Raw genomic sequence first — 22,522 nt, forward strand, 5'->3', positions numbered from 1 at the left:
ATATAAATTAACCTTAATGCTAGTAAAACTGCTTTCAAGGGCTTCCCTGGTGGCGCAGTGGTTGAGAGTCTGCCTGCCGATGCAGGGGACACGGGTTCGTGCCCCGGTCCGGGAGGATGCCACATGCTGTGGAGCGGCTGGGCCCATGAGCTGTGGCCGCTGGGCCTGCGCGTCCAGGGCCTGTGCTCCACGACGGGAGGGGCCACAGTGGTGAGAGGCCCGCATACCGCAAAAAAAAAAAAAAAAAAAAAAAAAAAAACTGCTTTCAAGAGCTATCGACTTTGTGAATTTTTATGCATCATAAAAACAGTACATACAAACTACGCATTTCATCTATTAGTGTCTCTTGAAATTGTACCAATTACTGTAGTAATTGGGATTGTAATCAGGACTTAGTGGCTTGTCAAAATGCCAATGTAGGCAGCTTACTCTTTTTAGATAATTAGTTGCACTTAAAAAAAAGAAAGAAAACTAAAAATTTCCTAAATTTCATATTACATTTTTAAAATATCTTATTAATCATTTGTTCTTTCTTTATCCTCCTTCATTTGTTCATTTCAAAAACGTGGGTTTACAGTACAGGAACCTAACATATGTTGAATTAGTTTTAAATATTCCTTAGGGAGACACTTCCTTGTTCTTATATCTGCTAGGATTTTGGTAGAAGAAAATGCAAAAGGACCTGTGTGCAAAGTATATAGAAGGACATATTTTTGCCATGTGGATAGCCAGTTGTCTTGAGCTGCTTAAGTCTTTTTTTTGCGGTACGCAGGCCTCTCACTGTTGTGGCCTCTCCCGTTGCGGAGCACAGGCTCCGGACGTGCAGGCTCAGCGACCGTGGCTCACGGGCCCAGCCGCTCCGCAGCATGTGGGATCTTCCCGGACCGGGGCACGAACCCGTGTCCCCTGCATCGGCAGGCAGACTCTCAACCACTGTGCCACCAGGGAAGCCCCTCTTTTGGAAAATACTTTAAAAATGTTTTAAACAGCAAATAGCAGATGACAAAGTAGCCCAAAGAATCCTTTTTTGGTTATTTAGGAAGGGAGCATTTGATAGATTTCTGGTTGATTTGAAGAAAACAAGATAACAGTGGATCTTCAACATTTTGGGGCATTTATAAAAGAACTGCTTGCATTGATCAATTATCTTAAAAAAATACCTGTATTTTTGTTTTTTACTTTGATATTTGTGAATGGATACAAAGTTTAACTATAAATATGTTTAACTACATTTGTTGATTGCTGTATAAATGCACTTTATGTTGAAATGATTACTTCACTTTTTTTTTATGCTAATAATGATTAAAGTCCAGTGTATCAGTTAGGACTAGTATTAGCTACCAGTTAAAGAAAAGCCAGAATAATGGTGATTTCGACACTATGGAGGTTTGTTTCTCACTCAAGTCAAAGAATATCAGTTACAGAGACCAGGACTGATAAGGAAGCTTCACATATAAGGGGTTGACAACTCCTATCATTTCTCTGTCATCCTCTGAGTAAATTGTCTGCTGCAGTGTCTACCACTGTTACTTGTGTTTTTTCTTAAGGGACTAAGAGTGGTATTCCCTCCCTTTTTAAGGCACTTTCTGGAAGTCATACAAAGCCTTTCACGTGACATTGGCCAGAGTTTAGTGGTCTCATGGTCACAGTTAGCTTCAAGGTGCCATGTACACAGCTAAAAAGCATAAGCTATACCAAGGAGGAAGGGGAGAAGAGATATTGGGAGACAAAAAAATCTCTGTCGTGGTTCCTCTACTCTTTCTGTGAGTTTTGGCTTTTTTAGGTTCTACCAATAAGTGATGTCATACAGTATTTGTCTTTCTGTCTGACTTAGCCCTCATAAAAGTGTATCAAATCAACACATTGTACACCTTAAACTTACACAATGTTATATCTGAATTATAGCTCAATTAAAAAAAGATAAAATGAGAAAAACATAAAAATGAATACATGAATTTAGTGACAGACATAAGTTAAGATGACTAATTTTTTTTTTTTTTTTTTTTTTTTTTTTTTTTATTTTTGCGGTACGTGGGCCTCTCACTGTTGTGGCCTCTCCCGTTGCGGAGCATAGGCTCCGGACGCGCAGGCTCAACGGCCATGGCTCACGGGCCCAGCCGCTCTGCGGCATGTGGGATCCTCCCGGACCAGCGCAAGAACCTGTGTCCCCTGCGTCGGCAGGTGGACCCCCAGCCACTGCGCCACCAGGGAAGCCCTAAGATGACTAATTTTTAATTTGGATATGAGAATGCTTACTGAAATAAAACATCAGAAATATTTTTATTTGGGGACTAAAATGATGAGTTTGACTTAGAATAGTAAAATTTGATGTATTGACAGGAGAGTCCACAATAATTCTATTTACACCCAAGCACAAGGTTTATATTCTGAATTACATGATTTGCTTTTCTATATACCATCAATAAGTTGTGTTGTCTGAGGGACACATCTTATATATATACAAATTAATGTATTATTTTGAAATTCTCACATGATGCTGATTTACAGAGGTATTTCTGTAGCCTTATTTTTGTTTCCTTTTACATAACTTCATCTCTTGCCTGAGTCTGTCTTATTTTTCTCATGTAAGGGTTGCAGAGTTTCTAACTTTGCAATCACCTATGGATCCAGTCACACTTTAACTGATGAAATGATTTCACAGGTGAGAGCAGTTAAGTAGGATGCTAATATGAAAATGGAAGGTGCTCTTAATTTGATGGGGGATAACACTGTATATAAAAATATGTGAATAAGTTTAGTTTAAAAGCTTTAGCTCTTTGTAACTTCTAAAATATCTCATTCTGTTCCTTTTTCTTTGATATATTGCTAAATTTGTATACCTTATGCTGTCCATTTTTAGATGCATAGAACCATCTTTGATATGTAATTCATTTTATATTCAGTATATTTTATTAAGAAAAATTAAAAACATTTTTGTCAAAAATTCAGACTTTTTAAGTACTTCTCTCAGGTATACCAAATATAAAATTTTTAAGAAATATATCCTTACCCCATTATCTAAGAAGATTTACTGACATAAAAATAAGAAATTTGTTCCTGTAGAATCACTGTTTGTTTTTATAAATATGTCATTATCATCACCTAACTGGATTTATTTGCTTGCAAAAACAGAAAGCTTTTTCTCTGTTGGAGTTCACATTTTTCTCTATGTAGCACACATCTGCAATTATTTTCCAGTAAATCCTTCTCATCTTTTACTTCATAGAACTTAATGTGTTCAAGTTTATTTTTGAGCCACAGCTAATAACTACATATGGACCATCTAAATGATTAAGTCTTTGTGTACCATTTACTTTATGGAATATTTCACTTAACCACACAACTTGACCTTGTTATCTGTTACTTCTGTTGACAAACAAATATCCCTTCTTAAATGGAAATGTTTTACCTGGTCTATCTGACATCTACAGAATTACCAGAAAGTCACTTTGTAATAAGTACTTTAATTTTTAAAACTATGATCATTTATCCTTGGCTTTAATACTATGTATCTGTATGTGAGTTTCCAATGCTTATTTTTCTATAAATTAGAGAAGTGTTCTGGACATATTACAGTGGAGATACCAAAGGCGCTCTCAAGCCAATATAACACTATCGTTGAACCTCAAGTCTCATTGTTCAGAAACGGTATTAAAATCTAAAAAGAATTTGATTATGTCAGTATAGTCAAGTGTGAGTTGGAAGGAGGAAAACTGATAAGAACAAGCAAAACTGCTGTTTCTGAAGAAATTGAGGTATCCTAAGGATTCTCAAATACCAGTAGGAGAGAATTTTGCTCTGGAGGAGCTCACAGGTAGATGAGACAGAGCAAATATAAAGACATTAACACACAGTGCAAAGAGACATCTAATAAATTTATTAAAAAGTTATCTGGAGTTAACTTAGATTATCACTTCTCCAGTAAAATTAAACAGTCTGGAACTGTTCACTTAATTCCATTTGACTCACTTGCTGTGGCTTGAGGCCATCCAAAAACTCTAAACCAGCCTACATTTTGAGTTTTGTCTCTTACTGTACAGTTAAACCTTCACCATGTACCCCAAATTGCCTTTTTTTCCCCTTTTTAAACTCTTAATTTCATTTTATTTTCTACAACCTGACCCCCCCTTTTCCTATCTCTATATGCTTTGATCCCAGACCTCCATTTCTGGTCATATGCATCTTATCCATCATTCAAAATAGAGTACAGACATGTGAAGGCTTTCCTAAAAGCAATCTTTCTTTATTTTGTTCTCTCAGAGAACTTGGTTTTTATCTAGATTGCAACAGCTATCAAATTTTTTCTTCCTTCAGAATTTATTTTCATATGCTCTTTTTAAAAAAAACATGGCAATATAAGTAACTGCAGGTAAAGAGGTATATAAATCTATATCTATATCTAATGTGTGTGTGTGCGTGCCCCTAGCACCTAAGGCAGAGCCTTGCATGCAGTGAAGAATAGGGATTTGCTGAATTAAGCTAGATAAACAAGTCAGGATCATATCAGAGCTGAAAACAAGTTATCACAGTAGAACTCAGAGAATCAGTTTCTAAATAAAATGAAACAAGGGGAAAAATGCAGATAGGAAACAGAGTTACCATTATCTGTGTCCCTGCCTATACACCTTTCCCATCCTGCCCTCTTCCTTCTGCCAGTATTCTCCAGGGGCTTCTGGGGTAACCTCATGAAGTCAGTTTTTAGATTCGCAGGAAGTTTATTGAGTGTGTGACACCAGCCTGCATCATGGGGAGGGGGTAGGATGGGAAAATGGTACGAGGTTCCAAGCCCTAGTCATAAGAGTATGCATTTACGTAGTTAAAATCTAAGCACGTTTTATAGTAATCTATTATTTTAAAAAATCTACAACCTATGATAAGTAGTTCCAGTGACTCAGTGATGCTGTTTTCAAATATCCACATAGGGAGTACTTATTATTGTGTCACCACTAGTTCTAAATGTTTACGTGTATAAATAATTGAATCTTAGCTATAACCCTTGGAGGTGGAAACTATTACCCCCGTTTTACTGGAAAAGGTTAAGTAATTTATCCAGTGAAAATCTAGGTAGACTAGCTCTAAAACTTATCTCTTAAGTGCTACGCTAGGTTATTTCCAGTCAGAGGAGAAAATTTTGAAGGGACAAGGGAATAGACTCTTCTTACTAGCATTTACCCAGCTGGAATGACTGCCTTCAGCCTGTGGATCCCACTGGTGCTTCTACGCTGTAAAGCTTCAGTTGTTCAGGATTTGAAAACTTGATCTGGGAATGGTTATTGTTTGGGGACCAGTCACTGTTCAGAAACATATGTGTACCCTGAAATTCATCATTGATCCATGAAAGATAAGACAGACATCACAACTGCCTAGGTTCTAGCAATATAAATATTATATAACAATAAGCAGTTTCCTAGGGCCAAAATAATACTCTCCTAAGAAGACAATATAAGAAAAAATAGTGAAATAGATTTCAAACATTCCATGAAGCTTTTGCCTCTTGCACTTTCTGCGAGCTTTAAAACTTGACTCGGGTCTGTGTCACTGGGTACAGTTCTGACCTGTATCAGGCTATTAATTCAGTTCCATACACAATAGCTAGCACAACAGAGACTATAAATATTTCTCTCAGGTAGAACTCCTACTTAGTAGGTAAATCAGTTGGTTGGGGTAAGTCTGGTCCATGAGATTTCCAGAGACTGAGGGTTCCATCTATCTGCCATTCCTTAGGTTGTTGCCCTCATCTGTAGGATCAAAACTGGATCAATACTACTACATCCACAGTTGAGGCCAAAAGTAAAGGGGAAAAAACTGGAAGGGAAGCAGCATGACCCCCAAATTGTACATGTGTCACTTCTGCTCACATGCTATTGACTGAAATTTTATCACATGACCCCACCTTGGCAAAAGAGACTGAGAAGTACAGTTTCTTGTGGGCAGCCAACTAAAACTTTAGGGTTACTTTTACCAGAAGGAAAAACAAAAGTGTATTCTGAAGCCCTGTCACAGTCTGTTCCTCTGGGAGTGTAAGTATCTGTGTACACTTTCCCATACATAGAACATACTCACTTCCTTTCCACAGGAGATGTTCCAAAGTCCCAACAAGTTGGTACCTTCAGCTCAAAATTCAGGATCTCCAGGTCACATGCAATTCTCTCCATCATGTGGATATGACTTTTCCTAATTTGGCTACCTAACAACGCAGCAGAATACCCGTTACTTTCTCTGCCCTATTCCCATCACTGACCAGATATCTAATAGGCAATGGTGCTGTCTTCTGGATGACAATAAAAACTTCCATATGGAAAAAGTGAGTGGGAAAAAGAGAGCAATCACTGGTCCATGATATGTATCATAATCCTCCAGGCAAGGAAATATAAAGACCTCCTACTCCTGCATAAAGTTTCTTGGTTAGCCCATCTGACTGTTCCCGGTAGTGTTCTGTGGTTGCAACTCTCTTGTCTGTAACCCTTTCAAGCACATGTGAAGGGGCGTGCTTGGGGTTAAACAGCTTTCATACCTTGCTGTTTCTGGTGCAGGTTTAGAGCTCAAAAACTGCTTTAGGGTTCACAACAGTTGCAAGATTTCTGCAGACTAGGTTTGTGCTTTCTTTGGTAACACAAATATCAATGACAACACGTGGTTGGCTTCCAATTTTCTTCTTCTAGCAAGTTTCTTGTGCAAGCAACCCCAGCCCTAGGATTTAGTCTAGAAGTCATTCTTAAGCTCAACGTGCTATACATTTACTGGGTTCTGTATTTAGCCCTTTCTTATCTCTCTCATCTTAAAGGTGGCTTCCTTGACAACATTGCTGAGAACAGAACATTTGGTGTTATCATAGTAGTGGACATTACTCATTTTTACGTTGTCTATCTGTACCTGTGGCAGAGGCTGCTGGCTGTCTACGAAAGTTCTGTCTTCCCGTTCCAGCCTAATGTTTTGCTTTTGGGCATGACTGCCTAGCCAGGACCACTCTTGCATCTGTGTAGGACCATGTGACTAGTTCTTACCAGCAGAATATGAGTGAAAGTAAAATATGTGTCACTTCAAATCTGAGGTTGTTAGGACTTGGTTGTTCCTTCTCCTTGGAACTTCCTGCCTCCCTCTGTCAGCTGCATGTCACTGTCCTAGGTGACCTTGGAAACCAAGCATTGAAGAATGCAAAAGCTGCACCAGCTACAGGCCTCTGAATACCTGTTTGGAGCAGAATCTGTGCCTTGTGACTAGTAGTATCTAACTTAATCTGCTCGATGAGACAGAAATAATCTTTACTGTGCAGAAACAGAAGATTTGAGATTGCTCAAGTCACTTTGTGTTACCATAGCTAATACAGAATTCTCTTTCTATGTTTAGGGTATTTCCCAGGTTAAAAGTTTTATTGGGGAGCAGAGCCTATCTGCTGCCTCAAAATCTGAAGAGGACAGCTATTTGCTTTCCAGGAGGCACTGAAACCTTGATATGTGTACATAACCCTCACTCTGTTATGTACCTGACCCTTGATGGTGGAGCCATGATGCAAATAAATTAGGGACTGTGTAGAATCCATACTGAGACGGTAGTAGTTGCTCAGCAACACTCAGATTCCGGGAAATTTTGTGAGCTGTGCAGTACAGATTTATTGAATTAATTTCTCCTTAAAAGAACAGTCCAAATTCATTATCTTGGCTAGCAATTCCAGAACCATGACTAATACTTCATAGGAGATGATTGAGACAAGCCTAAAAAAAATGATTCACATAACATAAATTAGATCCAGGCAGTAGAAACAGGGTTGGTTTTTATAGGCATTTTTGAGTATGTGAAATTTACTTTTTTTGTCTTTCCATGAGACTAAAAATTGAAGTCTTTTAGAATTAGAAAATGCATTTTAAGTTAATTGGAAATGCAGTTAGATGCCATTTGAAATAGTGTTTCTACCAAGGGAATCAGCCCTCAATTCATCATTTTGTACTTTATTGTCTCCTAGCAGAAATTTTAAAAATTGATACTCTATTCTTTTTAGACCGTATTAACTAGAAAATGCCTCTACAATCTGCATACTTCCTCAAGAATATTTCAGTATCCTAAGTTAACGTACAGGTAAACACCTTTTTTAACTCAGTGGTTTGATACTGACATAGCACACCCTAAATGTCATGTGAAGTAGAAATGTCATCAGATAGATTTAGTCAGATACACCCACAGTTCATTTTTTGTCAGGAATAAAAAGCATAAATGATCATTATCACCATTAATGATGGCATTCAGAAATGAGATGCCCACATTGTAGGCTGTCATTTCCACTCCTTTCTCCTGTCATTCCAAAATCTTACTGAAAAGCAAAAGGGACGTCTAAAATGAGTGACATTTCACTTTTTACAGGGACTGTAGAAGCTCCGATTTCCTTTCATGGAGCCTTTATTGTACCTCATTATGAAACTGATTATTTCAGGGAATTGCAGTATATGGTTGTTATCTGTTTTTACTATTTGACCTTCCATATTTCTGAGCCTATATATATAATGTACCATGTAAGTACCACAGTGGGATTTTACAACAAACTAATTAGTAATATCACAGAAGAAACTACATTATTTAATTTTAAAATAATATAAATAATTTAATGTAACCGAGGGATATTTCCTAATAGTAAGTGTCTCAGCAGACTTCTAAGGGAACATTATTAATATTTTTAAATAGAAACCATCTAAGATTATAAAACATGTTAAAATGTAATGGTCTGGCTCCTACTATAAATTATAGCCCTTTTTTCTGTCTTTAAAGAAATAAATTTTATAGAACATAGTAATATATATCACAGTTCATTTCAATTAGCAGTTATACTGAAAACAGATCCTAGGTGAATGTGCTCTGCAAAAAATTTAGAAATCTAACTTAAGCGTGACTTTCAAATTCCAGTGTTTTGACCACTTTCAGCTCATGATGGCCACTATTATATTGGCAGTGGCGATTAATCTCACTTCTCAACTCAGTGGAATATTTATGTAAGTCTGAGTCCAGTCAGGAGAGAGATAACACAATGTCTTGAACAGGAAAAGTTAATTTTTTTTAAGGATAATTTTATTTTTTTTTAATTAAATTATTTATTTTTGGCTGCGTTGGGTCTTCGTTTCTGTGCGCAGGCTTTCTCTCGTTGCGGCAAGCGGGAGCTACTCTTCGTTGTGATGTGCAGGCTTCTCACTGCGGTGGCTTCTCTTGTTGCGGAGCACGGGCTCTAGATGTGTGGGCTTCACTAGTTGTGGCTCACGGGCTTAGTTGCTCCATGGCATGTGGAATCTTCCCGGACCAGGGATCGAACCCGTGTCCCCTGCATTGGCAGGTGGATTCTTAACCACTACGCCACCAGGGAAGTCCTAAAAGTTAATTATTTAATAAAGAATTATTAACTACAGCAGGGATTAAGGAGGGATTGGCTAGAAGTATAGAGAACTCTAAATAATATTGGACTAGCAGGTGAAATGTTATATAATTTAATATGATAACTACCACCCATAGGGCAGAAATAGCCCAAGGAAGAGACTTTGGTCCCCCAGTGCCCCTGGATTGAGATGCAGATCTTTTTACAGAGGACATGGTCGTGATCCGCCAAATGTCAGAGAAGGTACTACAGTGTCACACTGGTAGGACTTGCAGGAAGTTCACCCTTTAAAAGGTTCCTGGTGTCTCATCAGAGGCTCTCCACTACAAAAATACCCAGGGGTACTGCTGGAAAACCAGAGAGCTCTCCAGAAGCCTTGGTCTGGAGAAGCTACCCACGAGCTCTGGAGAATACTCAAGCACTGCAGGAGCCAAACACCAGGAAAGCTACATTTGCTGCCAGAGCGTTTGAGCAAACAAACCAGACCAGGAGTCAAAAACCACTTTCTCATTCAGCATCTTTCTTTCTTCATCTGCGGACAAAGCTTAAGATTGTGCTTGTGGGTAAAAGAAAAATATTTGAAGGACCCAGAGATATTTTCATAGAACAAGATAAATGGGTGAATTCGGAGCTGAGGCAATAAATGTACAATCAGCATAACAGTATACTAAAAGAAGAATAAAAGTTATTTAAATATGTAGTTATTACAAAGACCCTATCTTGAGGAGTTAGATAATAGTTGAAAGTGAACTGATATGTCTGCCTGCATGCTTGTAGCTTAATTCTAGTGTTACCAAAAAAAAAGTCATTTTATCTCACTGGCTCTATGTTTCTGCAAATGCAAATGGAAAGAATTAAAGTAAATTTACCATTTTAGTTGCATTGACTATATCAGTAAATGGTTGTTGGGGGAGTGCTATATTTAAACTTAACTGTTTCTTATAAATGTGATTAGTCATTTAAAATGAATAAATTGTTTTATAATATAGCTGCTAATAAGAAAGAAAATTCACAGTCAAGGTGAGGCTCAGTAGTATATGTTTTTGACATATCCTAAATGGCCAAATTATCTTAGTTGGCTAATAAACATGATTCTCAGAAAAGTTCTCTGTAATTTTCATCATTTCTCAATAAATAAAACGGCAAAATAGATTGAAGGGCATAAGTCATATGAATTATTATTAGGAATTTTCCAAAGAGTCATATGTTTAGACGTGTTCAAGGAGAGGAGGACTTCAGCATAAAATTATCATCCAATTCATCAGCATTTATTGTTCTCCATTGGGTCTAAGGGGTGTGTGTGTGTGTGTGTGTGTGTGTGTGTGTGAAGCTTTGTAAAGTATTTTACAAAAGTATTTTAGATTTAATTAGAATAGTGTAAATTAATTGCATTTAAAAAGCAATACAGTTAGATGTACTATTTTTCTGTTTACTGCAAAATGATAAAGGCTCTGAAACTAACAGAAGATTCTTTTGTTTTTAAGTTTATTATTATTTTTTAAAATTTATTTTGGTTGTGCCAGGTCTTAGTTGCAGCAAGCAGGCTCCTTAGTTGTGGCTCGTGGGCTACCGTAGTTGTGGCACATGTGCTCCTTAGTTGCAGCTGCTGGGCTCCTTAGTCGCGGCTTGTGGGCTGTGCTCCTTAGTTGTGGCACGTGTGCCCCTTAGTTGCGGCCGGCGGGCTTCTTAGTTGTGGCTAGTGGGCTCCTTAGTTGTGGCATGCAAACTCTTAATTGGGGCATGCATGTAGGATCTAGTTCCCTGACCAGGGATTGAACCCACATCCCCTGCATTGGAAGGCAGATTCTTAACCACTGTGCCACCAGGGAAGTCTCCTAACAGAAGGTTCTTGAATCTGTACTTGAATTACTTCAGATGATTCAAATAAATATCAGGAAAAGTTTTTGTGCAGTTATGTTAATTATAATGTAACTTTTAAATGATAATTTCAAATGGGCTGGCCATTATCAAATATGGGAATAATAAGGTCAAAAAATTATGCTATTATGTGATAACAATCCAAGAAAAACAGTCTTTTTGTAGACCAAGATAATATAGCATTGAATGAAAATATAAGGATCAAATAATTGTAAGTACAGTTTTCATTAGTGGCAAATAAATTTTCTTTTAAGGTAGATTTTTCTGTTAGTAGAGAAGAAAGAAAATGTATAACCTCTGGACACCTGGTAAAACATATTCATTGTCACCCAGAAAATCCCAATTGTGAACAAGTTATTTCTGAAATAATATGAAAAAGAAATTGACTTATACAACTTACTTTTGTATTGCTGTGTTGTTTTAAATTTTAAAAAAGAAAAAGGTTAAGGGCATAAAAATGGTATCTCCCATTTTAACATTACTGTGGATAAGCAGAATGTGTCCTTGGTGCTTTGTGACTTTTAAAATTATTACTTTCCTAGATAAAATCTAATATTGGGTCAGCCAAAAGGTTTGTTCAGTTTTTTTCTGTAAGATGGCTCTAGTAGCACTTAGTTGTCTTTAACTTCATTTGAAGCAATTTTGTTAGACAGTATGTGACAGCTGTCATATCAGTGTGCATTTAAAAAAGACTTATCAAAATTGGTGAACTTTTGTGTAGCCATTTTAATACTGATGATGGAAGAAAAAAACATTTTTGGCATATTATGCTTTATTATTTCAAGAAAGGTAAAAACGCAACAGAAATGCAAAAAAAATTGTGCAGTGTATGGAGAAGGTGCTGTGACTGATCAAACGTGTCGAAAGTGGTTTGCGAAGTTTCGTGCTGGAGATTTCTTGCTGGAGGATGCTCCAAGGTCAGGTAGACCAGTTGTTGATAGCGATAAAATCGAGACATTAATTGAGAACAATCAACATTATACCACGTGGGAGATAGCCGACATACTCAAAATATCCAAATAAGCATTGAAAATCATTTGCACCAGCTTGGTTATATGTTCATCACTTTGATGTCCGGGTTTCACGTAAGTTAAGCGAAGAAACCTTCTTGACCATATTTCCGCATGCGATTCTCTACTTAAACATAATGAAAACAAATTGTGACGGGCAATGAAAAGTGGATACTGTACAATAATGTGGAATGGGAACAAATCATGGGATAAGTGAAATGAACCACCACCAACCACACCAAAGGCCAGTCTTCATCAAAAGAAGGTGATGTTGTGTATATGGTAGGACTGGAAAGGAGTCCTCTATTATGAGCTCCTTCCAGAAAACCAAACGATTAATTCCAACAAGTACCGCTCCCAATTAGACCAACTGAAAGCAGCACTCGACAAAAGGCATCCAGAATTGGTTAACAGAAAACACATAATCTTCCATCAGGATAATGCAAGACCACATGTTTCTCTGATGACCAGGCAAAAACTGTTACAGCTTGGCTGGGAAGTTCTGATTCATCCGCCGTATTCACCAGACATCATACCTTCGGATTTCCATTTATTTCGGTCTTTAAAAAATTCTCTTAATGGAAAAAATTTCGATTCCCTGGAAGACTGTAAGAGGCACCTGGAACAGTTCTTTGCTCAAAAAGATAAAAAGTTTTGGGGAAATGAAATTATGAAGTTGCCTGAAAAATAGCAGAAAGTAGTAGAACAAAAAGGTGAATACGTTTTTCAACAAAGTTCTTAGTGAAAATGAAAAATCTGTCTTTTATTTTTACTTAAAAACCGAAGGCACTTTTTGGCCAACCCAATGGTTTGATTTAATTCTCTATTTGAAGTTTAAATTCTCTCTCTCGCTCTCTCACTCTCTTGCTGTCTCTCAATCACTTTCTCTCTCTCTCTCTTTTTTTAAGCTTCTCCATGGGTTGATAACAGTAGAACTCCAAACAAGATTGACCTTTATGATGTACGCAGGAGACCATGGTAAGAATTTTGGGGTAGCCATGAAAAGATGAAAAAGACAAAATAAAGTTTCTTTTTTGTTGTTTGTTAAAAAGTTGCAAGGGATCTTTCCATTATTAGGATGAATATTGTCTGATTATTTAAAAACCTCTTTTTTTCCTTCTATACATTTGAATTTTTTATACATTTATACTTTAAAACAGTTAAAGCTAAATGAAGATGATGAGTTCAATGGGCAGTGATAATGAAGTTGTTGAAATGATTCATCAAATGCATTTCAAGTGGACTACTTTAAGTTTTATAGTCAATGTCATTTCTAAATCTCTTTTAGCTGGTGGGGATTTCTATTGAAAGTCTCCCAGTTTGCTTGGAGTAGGGCTCTAATAATCAACATCTAGACAGAGTAGAATATAGTTTGCCTCCGGTGGTGAACTAATGAGAACTAGCCGCAAGGTAAGAGCTGCCCCTAGTTATAGTCATATAGCTCACGTTTCATTCTTCCAAAAAAAAAGTTTATTTGTTCCTTACTACTAAATAAACTCATTTTCCTAACATATGAATCAAAAAATACCAAATACATCATAATTACACTCCCTGGGAAACAGTTATTAAACTCGTGCATTTTAATTCATTTTTTGAATGTGTTTAATCGTGTGGTTCTATATTTTTTAATGAGTTCACATGTTATACAATATAGTGCTTTGTAACCTACTCTTTCATATCAATATCTTTTCATAAGAGACACAGTAACATCATTTTAAAAGAATGACCAGATGGTAACTTATTTTAAAAATCCCCTATTATTGTACATTTAGGTTATTTCTGACTTTTTGCTAGGGTTCAGACAAATTCTAAGAGACATAATAGTTGATTCAAAGAAACGTATTTAAGGCTTTTAAAGTGCCCTATTAAACGTCCCAGTAGCAATTTACATAAACACCAACCATGTATAATAGTACCAGGTATTATTAATCCACATATTATTCTTGATAATATTTCTCTAAGTTAGTGGCTTTGGAGCCATGGGTTATTGAGTGGAGGCAAAGCCTATGACATCACATGATTTGGGTTCAGGAACCAGTTGTTTCGGCGGAAACTTAGAAACTAGGTCCCAACTAGAAGAGACAGACGATATCCTGTCCTCCGTCTTCCTCATGGAGAGGCATGTCAGGACCATTTGTCAAGATGCTAGACATGAACTAGATTTGCCTTCCACTGGAATATCCACTGGAATATCCCAGCAACCCTGCCACTTTACCTTCTAATAGAAAAACAAACTTGAGTGCAAGCTGTAAACTCTGTTTCATGAACATATAGTGCTGAATAGTTACTAATTGTGCTGAAATGTTGCCTGAAAACTTATTGGCAAGTTATCTGGCAGGCTTCTGAGAAGTTAGATTTAGAATCTTGGACAATAAATAGAACACTGCGTTCAGATGCAGCTCTTCTTGTTGGGGAAGGCAGGTCCCCACTTCCCATCAGCCTGTGGCCAGGCAGCATGAGTTTTCGGGATCATTCACCTGTAGTTAACTTTATCTCTACAGTGGCTGAACTATTCTCCTTGAGTCTCTTTTCACGTGCAGAGATTCTGAATCTGTAGGGCTGGGGTTGAGTGTGGAAATCAACATTTTGAACTGGCTCTCCAGGTGATTTTTAAGATACTATAAAGTCTGAGAAGCACTACTTGAAACTCTTGGAAGCAACATTATATATTGTTTTTAATTACTTTATTGTCCCTTTGTCAGTCTTTATTCCTTTGTCAGATTAGACCACTCATCTATTTTTGCCGGGTTTTTTTGTGTGTGTTTAAATATATGATACGATCTTATTATTTGTTTTTATTATTATTATTCTTTATGTATTTATTTAGTTAGTTTTGGCTGCATTGGGTCTTCATTGCTGCTCACGGGCTTTCTCTAGTTGTGGTGAGCGGGGGCTACTCTTCGTTGCGATGCGCGGGCCTCTCATTGTCGTGGCTTCTCTTATTGCAGAGCACGGGCTCTAGGTGTGAGGGCTTCAGTAGCTGTGGCAAGTGGGCTCAGCAGTTGTGGCTCGTGGGCTCTAGAGCGCAGGCTCGGTAGTTGTGGTGCACGGGCTTAGTTGCTCCGTGGCACGTGGGATCTTCCCGGACCAGGGTTCAAACCCATGTCCCCTGCATCTGCAGGCAGATTCTTAACCACTGCGCCAGCAGGGAAGCCCTATTATTATTCTTTAGAGTGAGTTTTAGAACCTGTGGTCAGCAAAATGGAATTTAGGATAACTTTTTTTTTATGGAAATGTTCTTTCAGATGTTAATTTCTTTTGCTCCTAGTATTAAAGCACATCTCTTATTCCTTTGTTATAAATATCTGTAAAACATACCTTATGTATTATGCCTCTGACATTTCTTTTATGTTAAATGTAGCTTTTCTAAAGTTGATGTTACAGAATTGTGAATAAAAGAGCATCATTTACCTAGATAGAATGGAAGTAGGGCCTTGCTTGGAAAATATCTGAGATTAGTAAATAGCAGTTCAACAAATATCAATGCTTGATATTTTACAAGAGAAAAACTTATTCGTATGATATTTGTTACAGGTACATCCAAGGAGCCGCATCTCCTAAAGACATGCTTATTCTGGTTGACGTGTGAGTAGTTAAATATTACGTAATTTTCATATATTGAGAATATAGGGAGGAGTTTTAGATAACAGTAGTAGGTTGGGACTAGAAAATAGGTTGAAAAAAAGACAAGGAATAATTGTGATGGCTTTTATATCCAGACAAAGAAATCAAATTAAGGCAGTAACAAAACAAACAAAAATTCTCTTATTGAAAATGAGAGGAATCTATGTCAAAATTGAAAATTATGGCTTGGTTCTAAATCTGAGCTTTTTGAAAAATTATTGATTTGCTTCCAGTTTTTTGCTTTATATTTTAAACAATATTAAAGTACATGGTTGCTAAATCTAAGCTGTTTCTGCTTCCATAAAAAGTAGAATAATTAGTTGGCACTTAGTTATTAATGATTCAGATATCTTTTAGGGATTGGCCACAAAATATCAATAGATAAATATTACATATATTGAATGTCAATACTAGGCCTTTCTCAAGGGCAATGCTGAAATACAAGAAAGAATTTCATGAGTTTTTATATTGGTCATTTTATTTTTTTGTCACATTGCTTCAAGTTAGGGGGTGTGTGTGTAATCTTCCAATAAGATAGAAGGTGAAGCGGTAGAACATAGTGAAGAATATATCCTGCTTTGGAGATTTAGTTTTTAAGAGCAATACCAAGGAACTAAAAACGTGAGGTATAAAATGCTTATATTATTTTCCCTGAGAGAATAAAAGTATACCCTCATCTGTTCTTTGCCACTGGAAGAAACAGAATCCAATGTTTTATAGGCAACTAAATTCATTTCACAGGATAGTGTCAGCGTTTGAAAATTTCTCCATTATAATGTGAATTGAATAAGTTTAAAATCTTATAACCTTGCCTGAGAAAGAGAAGATAACTGAATTTGACAAATGTAACAAATATTAAATCTCATTTCATTTGTTACAATGCATTTAAACTTCATCTTGTTTTAATTAAGTTATAGAGTTTGTACATATGCTAATCCTTGATATTCTTCTGAAATATAAATCTGAATGGTAATGCAATATGTTATAATCCTATTGGATATATGCTAATTTCCTGAAATAATTTCTTTTATTAAAATCTTTGGAACCCATGTCGGATACCAAGTGGGATAAAAATGTAGATGAAGTTGTAATGCCATTTTAAAAAATTATTTCAACAGAAATGTGTTGAGGGTATCCTATATACAATGTGATGATACAAAGATGATTAAGACATGGTCCCTAAAAAAAAAAAAAAAAAGACATGGTCCCTGATCTCAAAGATGATTCAGATGTATTAGTGAAATTAAACCATATTCACATCAGTAAATTAAAACAATTGTAGGAAGTGAGAGATATAAAGTATGACACAGCACTGAAGGAATACATAGGTGAGAGAGCACATTTCATTTTAAAGTGTCAGGAAGGACTTCATTAAGGAGATAAAATTGGAATTGAATCCTTATAGCTAAGATTTAACAAGGCAGGCATGGGAAGGGAGAGGAAAGAGACTGAAATTTCAGGTGGAAGGGTGACAGAAGCAAAGTGGCATAGATGAGACCTCTGATAACAGCTAGAAAAGTAAAACTGGGAAGAAGATGGGAACTAGAGACATAAAAGTGGAAGTTAATTGCCTAGAGATGAGCCCTGCAAATAGATGTGGTCATACAGGATCATAAACTATGTAGAGACAAGAAAAATGAAGACTAAACCCCAAAGAATATCTACTTTAGGATATAAAACAAAGCATTGCGTTTACAAATCTATTATGAAATTATTATGCTGCTTCATAATTATTGGTTTAATCAAGTCAAACAATGAGCTCCCTAGGGCAATGGCTGTATCTATTAACCTCTGTAGCCCTCACTACTAACTTGGCTAACAGAGCTGGTATTCAGTGTATATTTCCTCAGTAAGTGAATATGCCACGAGTATCCACAGTTTCTTAAAATTGTCACTTGACGTGTAATTTTCATCATTGTAGTTAGAAAAATATACATTCTGATGCTTGTTGGAAAGAAAGACAAGGTTTTTTGTAATTTATTTCTACTTGCTATCAAAAATAGGACTTTTTCTACTACTGGTTTTTTGAAGACAAAATTATTTGAATATTATTATCTAGAGTCAGTGCATAAGTTGCGTTTCCTTAGGGTGTATGATGTTAATTAACTACATGGTCATTAACATGTGTGGACTCATGTTTTTATAGGAGTGGGAGTGTTAGTGGATTGACACTTAAACTGATCCGAACATCTGTCTCTGAAATGTTGGAAACCCTCTCAGATGATGATTTTGTGAACGTAGCTTCAGTAAGTATATGTTGACTGCATTTTTGCTGAGTAAAATCTACAATTTTTATCTCCCTCTGGTTTTAAATACTTTATAGTGTTTTGTCATAGATAGGCTGAGATATTTCTGGTCCTATTACAAGACTGTCTTACTGAGCTATCCTCTCTTGTTACTCATTCTCCCATACTTCCACACAAAGGTCCTTTCTGAATGTTTGTGGATTTACCCATGAATGGAGTGATTGAAGCAATGAACATGAAGGAAAAACATTATATATATTCTCTTTGACTCAGAGGTGCTTAAACAGTTGACGTGAACCCCCGTACTCATTGATATCATTGTAACTCCCAATAAGTAGTGACTCGGCAGTGTAATTGTATGGCAATTTTCTGTTCATTGTAATGCTCCTTTTTCATACTGGACACATATCCATAATGTATTATGTTTTTAAAGTTTTTTTTTATTATTAACATGAGAACCAATAGATATTTGAATGTGCTTTCTTAAAATTCTTGTTTCCAGGAACCATTTTAGGCTTTCCTCCTCATAGCTAGAGAGCTTTGAACTCTGAAGCAAATGAAACAGGACAAAATGAATGTTACTGTATTTCACTTTAATTCATAGAATTTTGGCAGAAAATTTCATGGCCATGTACTGGTTGATATAATTTCACATTTGAAGTGGTTATATTCATAGAGATGCATGTGAGGGAAGAAGTATTTGTGGTGAGGTCATTTTGTATTGAACATAGGAGAATGGCTCTACCTCTAAAACCACATGGGAGGAAGTTAAAGCAGCTGGCCTACAGTCAATTTACTCCCTTCACTGGAAGGGTACCCCCTGGAAAAAAGTAGGCAGAGGAACTGAATATAGTCTCTTGTCAACCAGAGCCTCAAGTAACTAGATAAATCATATTTACTAAGAGGAAGAGGAATCACTCCAAAAATGCTTTTAGCAGGATATTCCCTAGCTAAGGGTAACTGTCATAAATACAACCCAAGATCAATGAAGCAAGATTCCTTTAAAACTATCTAGTAGGTAATATAACTCCCTGGGTAATAAACTGGAGATATTTCATAGTTTAAATACTCACCCTGCAAAGCTCTTTTTGAGACCACTTTCATCTGGGCCCAGAGAAATGTCTCCAATACAGTAATGTAGGACCTGGTCTATTAATTTTCTGAGGCTAATTAATTAACAGAATAACACAGACTGGGTAGCTTAAACTACAGAAATTTTTCTGTCACAGTTCTGGAGGCTGGAAGTCCAAGATCAAGGTGCCGGCAGGGTCAGTTTCTACTGAGGCCTCTTTCCTTGGCTTGCAGATGGTTGCCCTCTTGCTACCACTTCATATGGTCATCCCTCTGTGCAGACTAGTGTCTCTTCCTCTTCTTATAAGGACACAAGTCATAGTGGATTATACCCTCACCCTAATGGCCTCATTTTTAACTTAATCACCTCTTTCAAGAACTTATCTATGATTACTGTTACATTTGGAGGTACCAGGGGTTGGGACTTCACCATAGGAGTTTGAGGGGGACACAGTTCAGCTCATAACATCTGGGGAACTGCCCTCCATACCCAGATCTTTCTATGCTTTATCTGAACGTTTAGCAGTCCTTTAGCTTGTCTGCATCCTTGATATTATTAGTAAAATTTGATACTGCTTAAGAGCTCTGATTAATGTCAGTCTGATTTTATAATCTGACCCTGGGTGTTAGCTCACGACTTATTCAACAAAATGAGAACAAGTAAAATGTAATGCTTGGTCTCCCAAATAAAATGATCAAAAAGATAGCCATTTAGTTTAATTTGTACATAAAAATATTGTTTATTACAAAGGCATTGGAAAGGTTGCTAACAAAATATTATCTTTGGCAAAGCAAAAGAGAAAGTTGAAAAACATTAAATTCAGTACAGATTTGGCATATCTAATGAAATTTAGATAAAACCAGCAGACATTAAATATGGTTAATGTCTTAATCTCGCTTCCTCCTGATTCTTACTCATGGATTCAAGTGTAAATGGTTTTATTGGGACAGGATCCCAGGAAACACAACCAATTAAAGGAAATTAGGCAAGGGAAGGAAGGAAGAATGCCAATTAAAAGAATTTAATTTAAAGGGATTTTAATCCTATTGAGGTATCCTAGAAGCTGTGTAGAATATGAACTTCAAAGTTATTCTGCCTCAAGGCCAAGTGAGCTGTGGTTTTAAGTACCAGCCTTCCATATATGTGGGCAGAATAGACTCTGACCATAAGAGAGAGAAATGTAACAAAAAGTTGCAGGTGACAGTAGTTAGAAACCTGTCCAGTATGTCCACTGTATCCAGTTAATGATCCTTAAAGATGGCGTCTAACATTTAAAGCCAGTGTTTCCTTATTGATTTTCTGTCTGGATGATCTATCCATTAATAAAAGTGGGGCATTAAAGTCCCCTACTATTATTGCACTACCGTCAGTGTCTCCTTTTATGTCTGTTAATATTTGCTTTATGTGTTTAGGTGCTTTATACTGCATGCATAGATATTTGCAAGTATTATATTCTCTTGTTGGATTGATCCCTTTATCACTTAAAAATTCCTGAAAATGTAACATTGTTTTTTATGAGTGGATACAGTCTGATGCCAGCACATCAGTGGACTTAGCAGCATGATTCAAAGAACATGCTGCCTCTTGAAGGACAACATTCCTACTCAAAGACTGTCATCTGCAAGCTGGAGCTTTAGATGCACACCTAAGAGACTATCCCAGTGTTTTATCGGGCTGGCTGTTTCTAAGTGATGCAGTATATGGTAGACCCAGTGGATCCTGTGGTCATTTGTTTGTTGTTGGACCTCCTTCACCATAAAATAGATTGCTTGATTTGAGGAGATATTATGTAGGATTCCATGATGGTATCCCATGGTGATAAATCAGAGAGTGTGTGAATCCAGAGGATTAATGATACTGCATGAGGCATTGCAAACAGGAAAGGGGAACTCTTAACTGAAACATGTGTCAATAGCAAGAAAAGCAAAATTGACGCCACCCCATTCCAGAGGGATAAAATCGAATACAATCTGTTTGAAATCAAGTTGTTGAATGTCTTTTTGAAGAGTGATACTGTATTAAAGACTCAGCATCGGACAGTTTCCAATGGGTTAGCCATTCACTAATGGCGATAGCTATATCCCGCTTGATGAGAAACAGGCCATGTTTTTAGGCCCACATATATCCCCTCTTTCTCTGCTACCTGGCTGCTGCATTTATGGACAGTTGCTGCATACAATGGACAAATCCTCCTCTCCACTCAGTTGTTCAGTACCTCCTCTGTATGAATGTTCTCTAGTGGGGATTGATGTGAGACAGAGATCTGCACATTTCATGCCTACTCCCATAGGTCCATCCTCACGCTTCCTCTCCAGAACTCTTTGTCTGGGGAAGGTCTTCCATTCTTGCTTCTTCAAGGGCATTGGCCAACCAGCTAAGCCATTTGCCCCTATGCAGGAGTGGGGTTGTCTTATCTCAGGCTACTTGCTCCCTCACACCAAGTTGATGACCAGTTGTTTTTTGCCTCAACATCCATCAACATCCATCCCCTGGCATGTTCTCCCAGTAACTGCTGTTCACATTAGACAGATCTTGCATCTCTTTTGTTGAATATTCTCTCTTTCTGTTTTCCTGGAACAGAGACTGTTTTTCCAGGTAGGCCATGTTGAGACCTGGTCTGTTTGTTGCCTAGAGCCATGAGGGGAGAGGAGATCAGATCTTAAGGGAGAGCATCATCTTTTATGGTCTCTAGGAATGGGAGAAGCTACTACCTTCTAAGAGGAAGAGATTACTTCTCCATACCCAGAGGGTATAGGGAAATCTGAAAGTTCATTGTTCTCAATAGCATCTACCCATGTCCCCATTCTACTCTTAAGATCCCATTCTTTGCCTATCAGTGCCGTGACTTTTTTTTATTTATTTATTTTTTTTTGCGGTTCGCGGGCCTCTCACTGTTGTGGCCTCTCCCGTTGCGGAGCATAGGCTCCGGACGCGCAGGCTCAGCGGCCATGGCTCACGGGCCCAGCCGCTCCGCGGCATGTGGGATCTTCCCGGACCGGGGCACGAACCCACGTACCCTGCATCGGCAGGCGGACTCTCAACCACTGCGCCACCAGGGAAGCCCAGTGCCATGACTTTTGCATAGAAACCTGCCATGCGTGTGGATGTGGCCTCGTTATGTGACTTTCAAAAGCAAATTCTGTGTCTGTTTCTAGCACACGTCATCCTTCTCACATCAAAAAATTAGAATCTCTTTATTGGCTCCTGTATATCTTCTGGCTTTCACACTTTGCCTAGTTGGTAGTTGGCTGATCTGAGGTTGTCACTTTTTTCATTGAATTTAACAACCAACCAACTCCAAGCCCCTATAATTACTGTTATCACCATATTTCTCAAATGC

The 22,522-nt window shown here is 37.4% G+C and overlaps 1 protein-coding gene across 3 annotated transcripts in view; it reads left to right on the plus strand.

Annotated features, from left to right (window-relative positions):
• The window catches only part of CACNA2D1 (calcium voltage-gated channel auxiliary subunit alpha2delta 1), a 502,332-nt gene that overhangs the window by 361,222 nt on the left and 118,588 nt on the right, over positions 1-22,522 (plus strand). For all 3 annotated transcript variants that reach the window (XR_004351432.1, XM_032643128.1, XM_032643129.1), the window contains 3 exons: positions 13,149-13,218; positions 15,775-15,825; positions 18,011-18,110. Coding sequence is in view for 2 of the 3 variants with exons in the window: in XM_032643128.1 (XP_032499019.1) it covers positions 13,149-13,218; positions 15,775-15,825; positions 18,011-18,110 (221 nt within the window). In the remaining variant the exon portion in view is untranslated. The remainder of the gene's footprint in view (positions 1-13,148; positions 13,219-15,774; positions 15,826-18,010; positions 18,111-22,522) is intronic.

Source organism: Phocoena sinus, chromosome 9 (genome assembly GCF_008692025.1).
Source record: "Phocoena sinus isolate mPhoSin1 chromosome 9, mPhoSin1.pri, whole genome shotgun sequence".
NCBI classification, from domain to species: Eukaryota; Metazoa; Chordata; class Mammalia; order Artiodactyla; family Phocoenidae; genus Phocoena; species Phocoena sinus.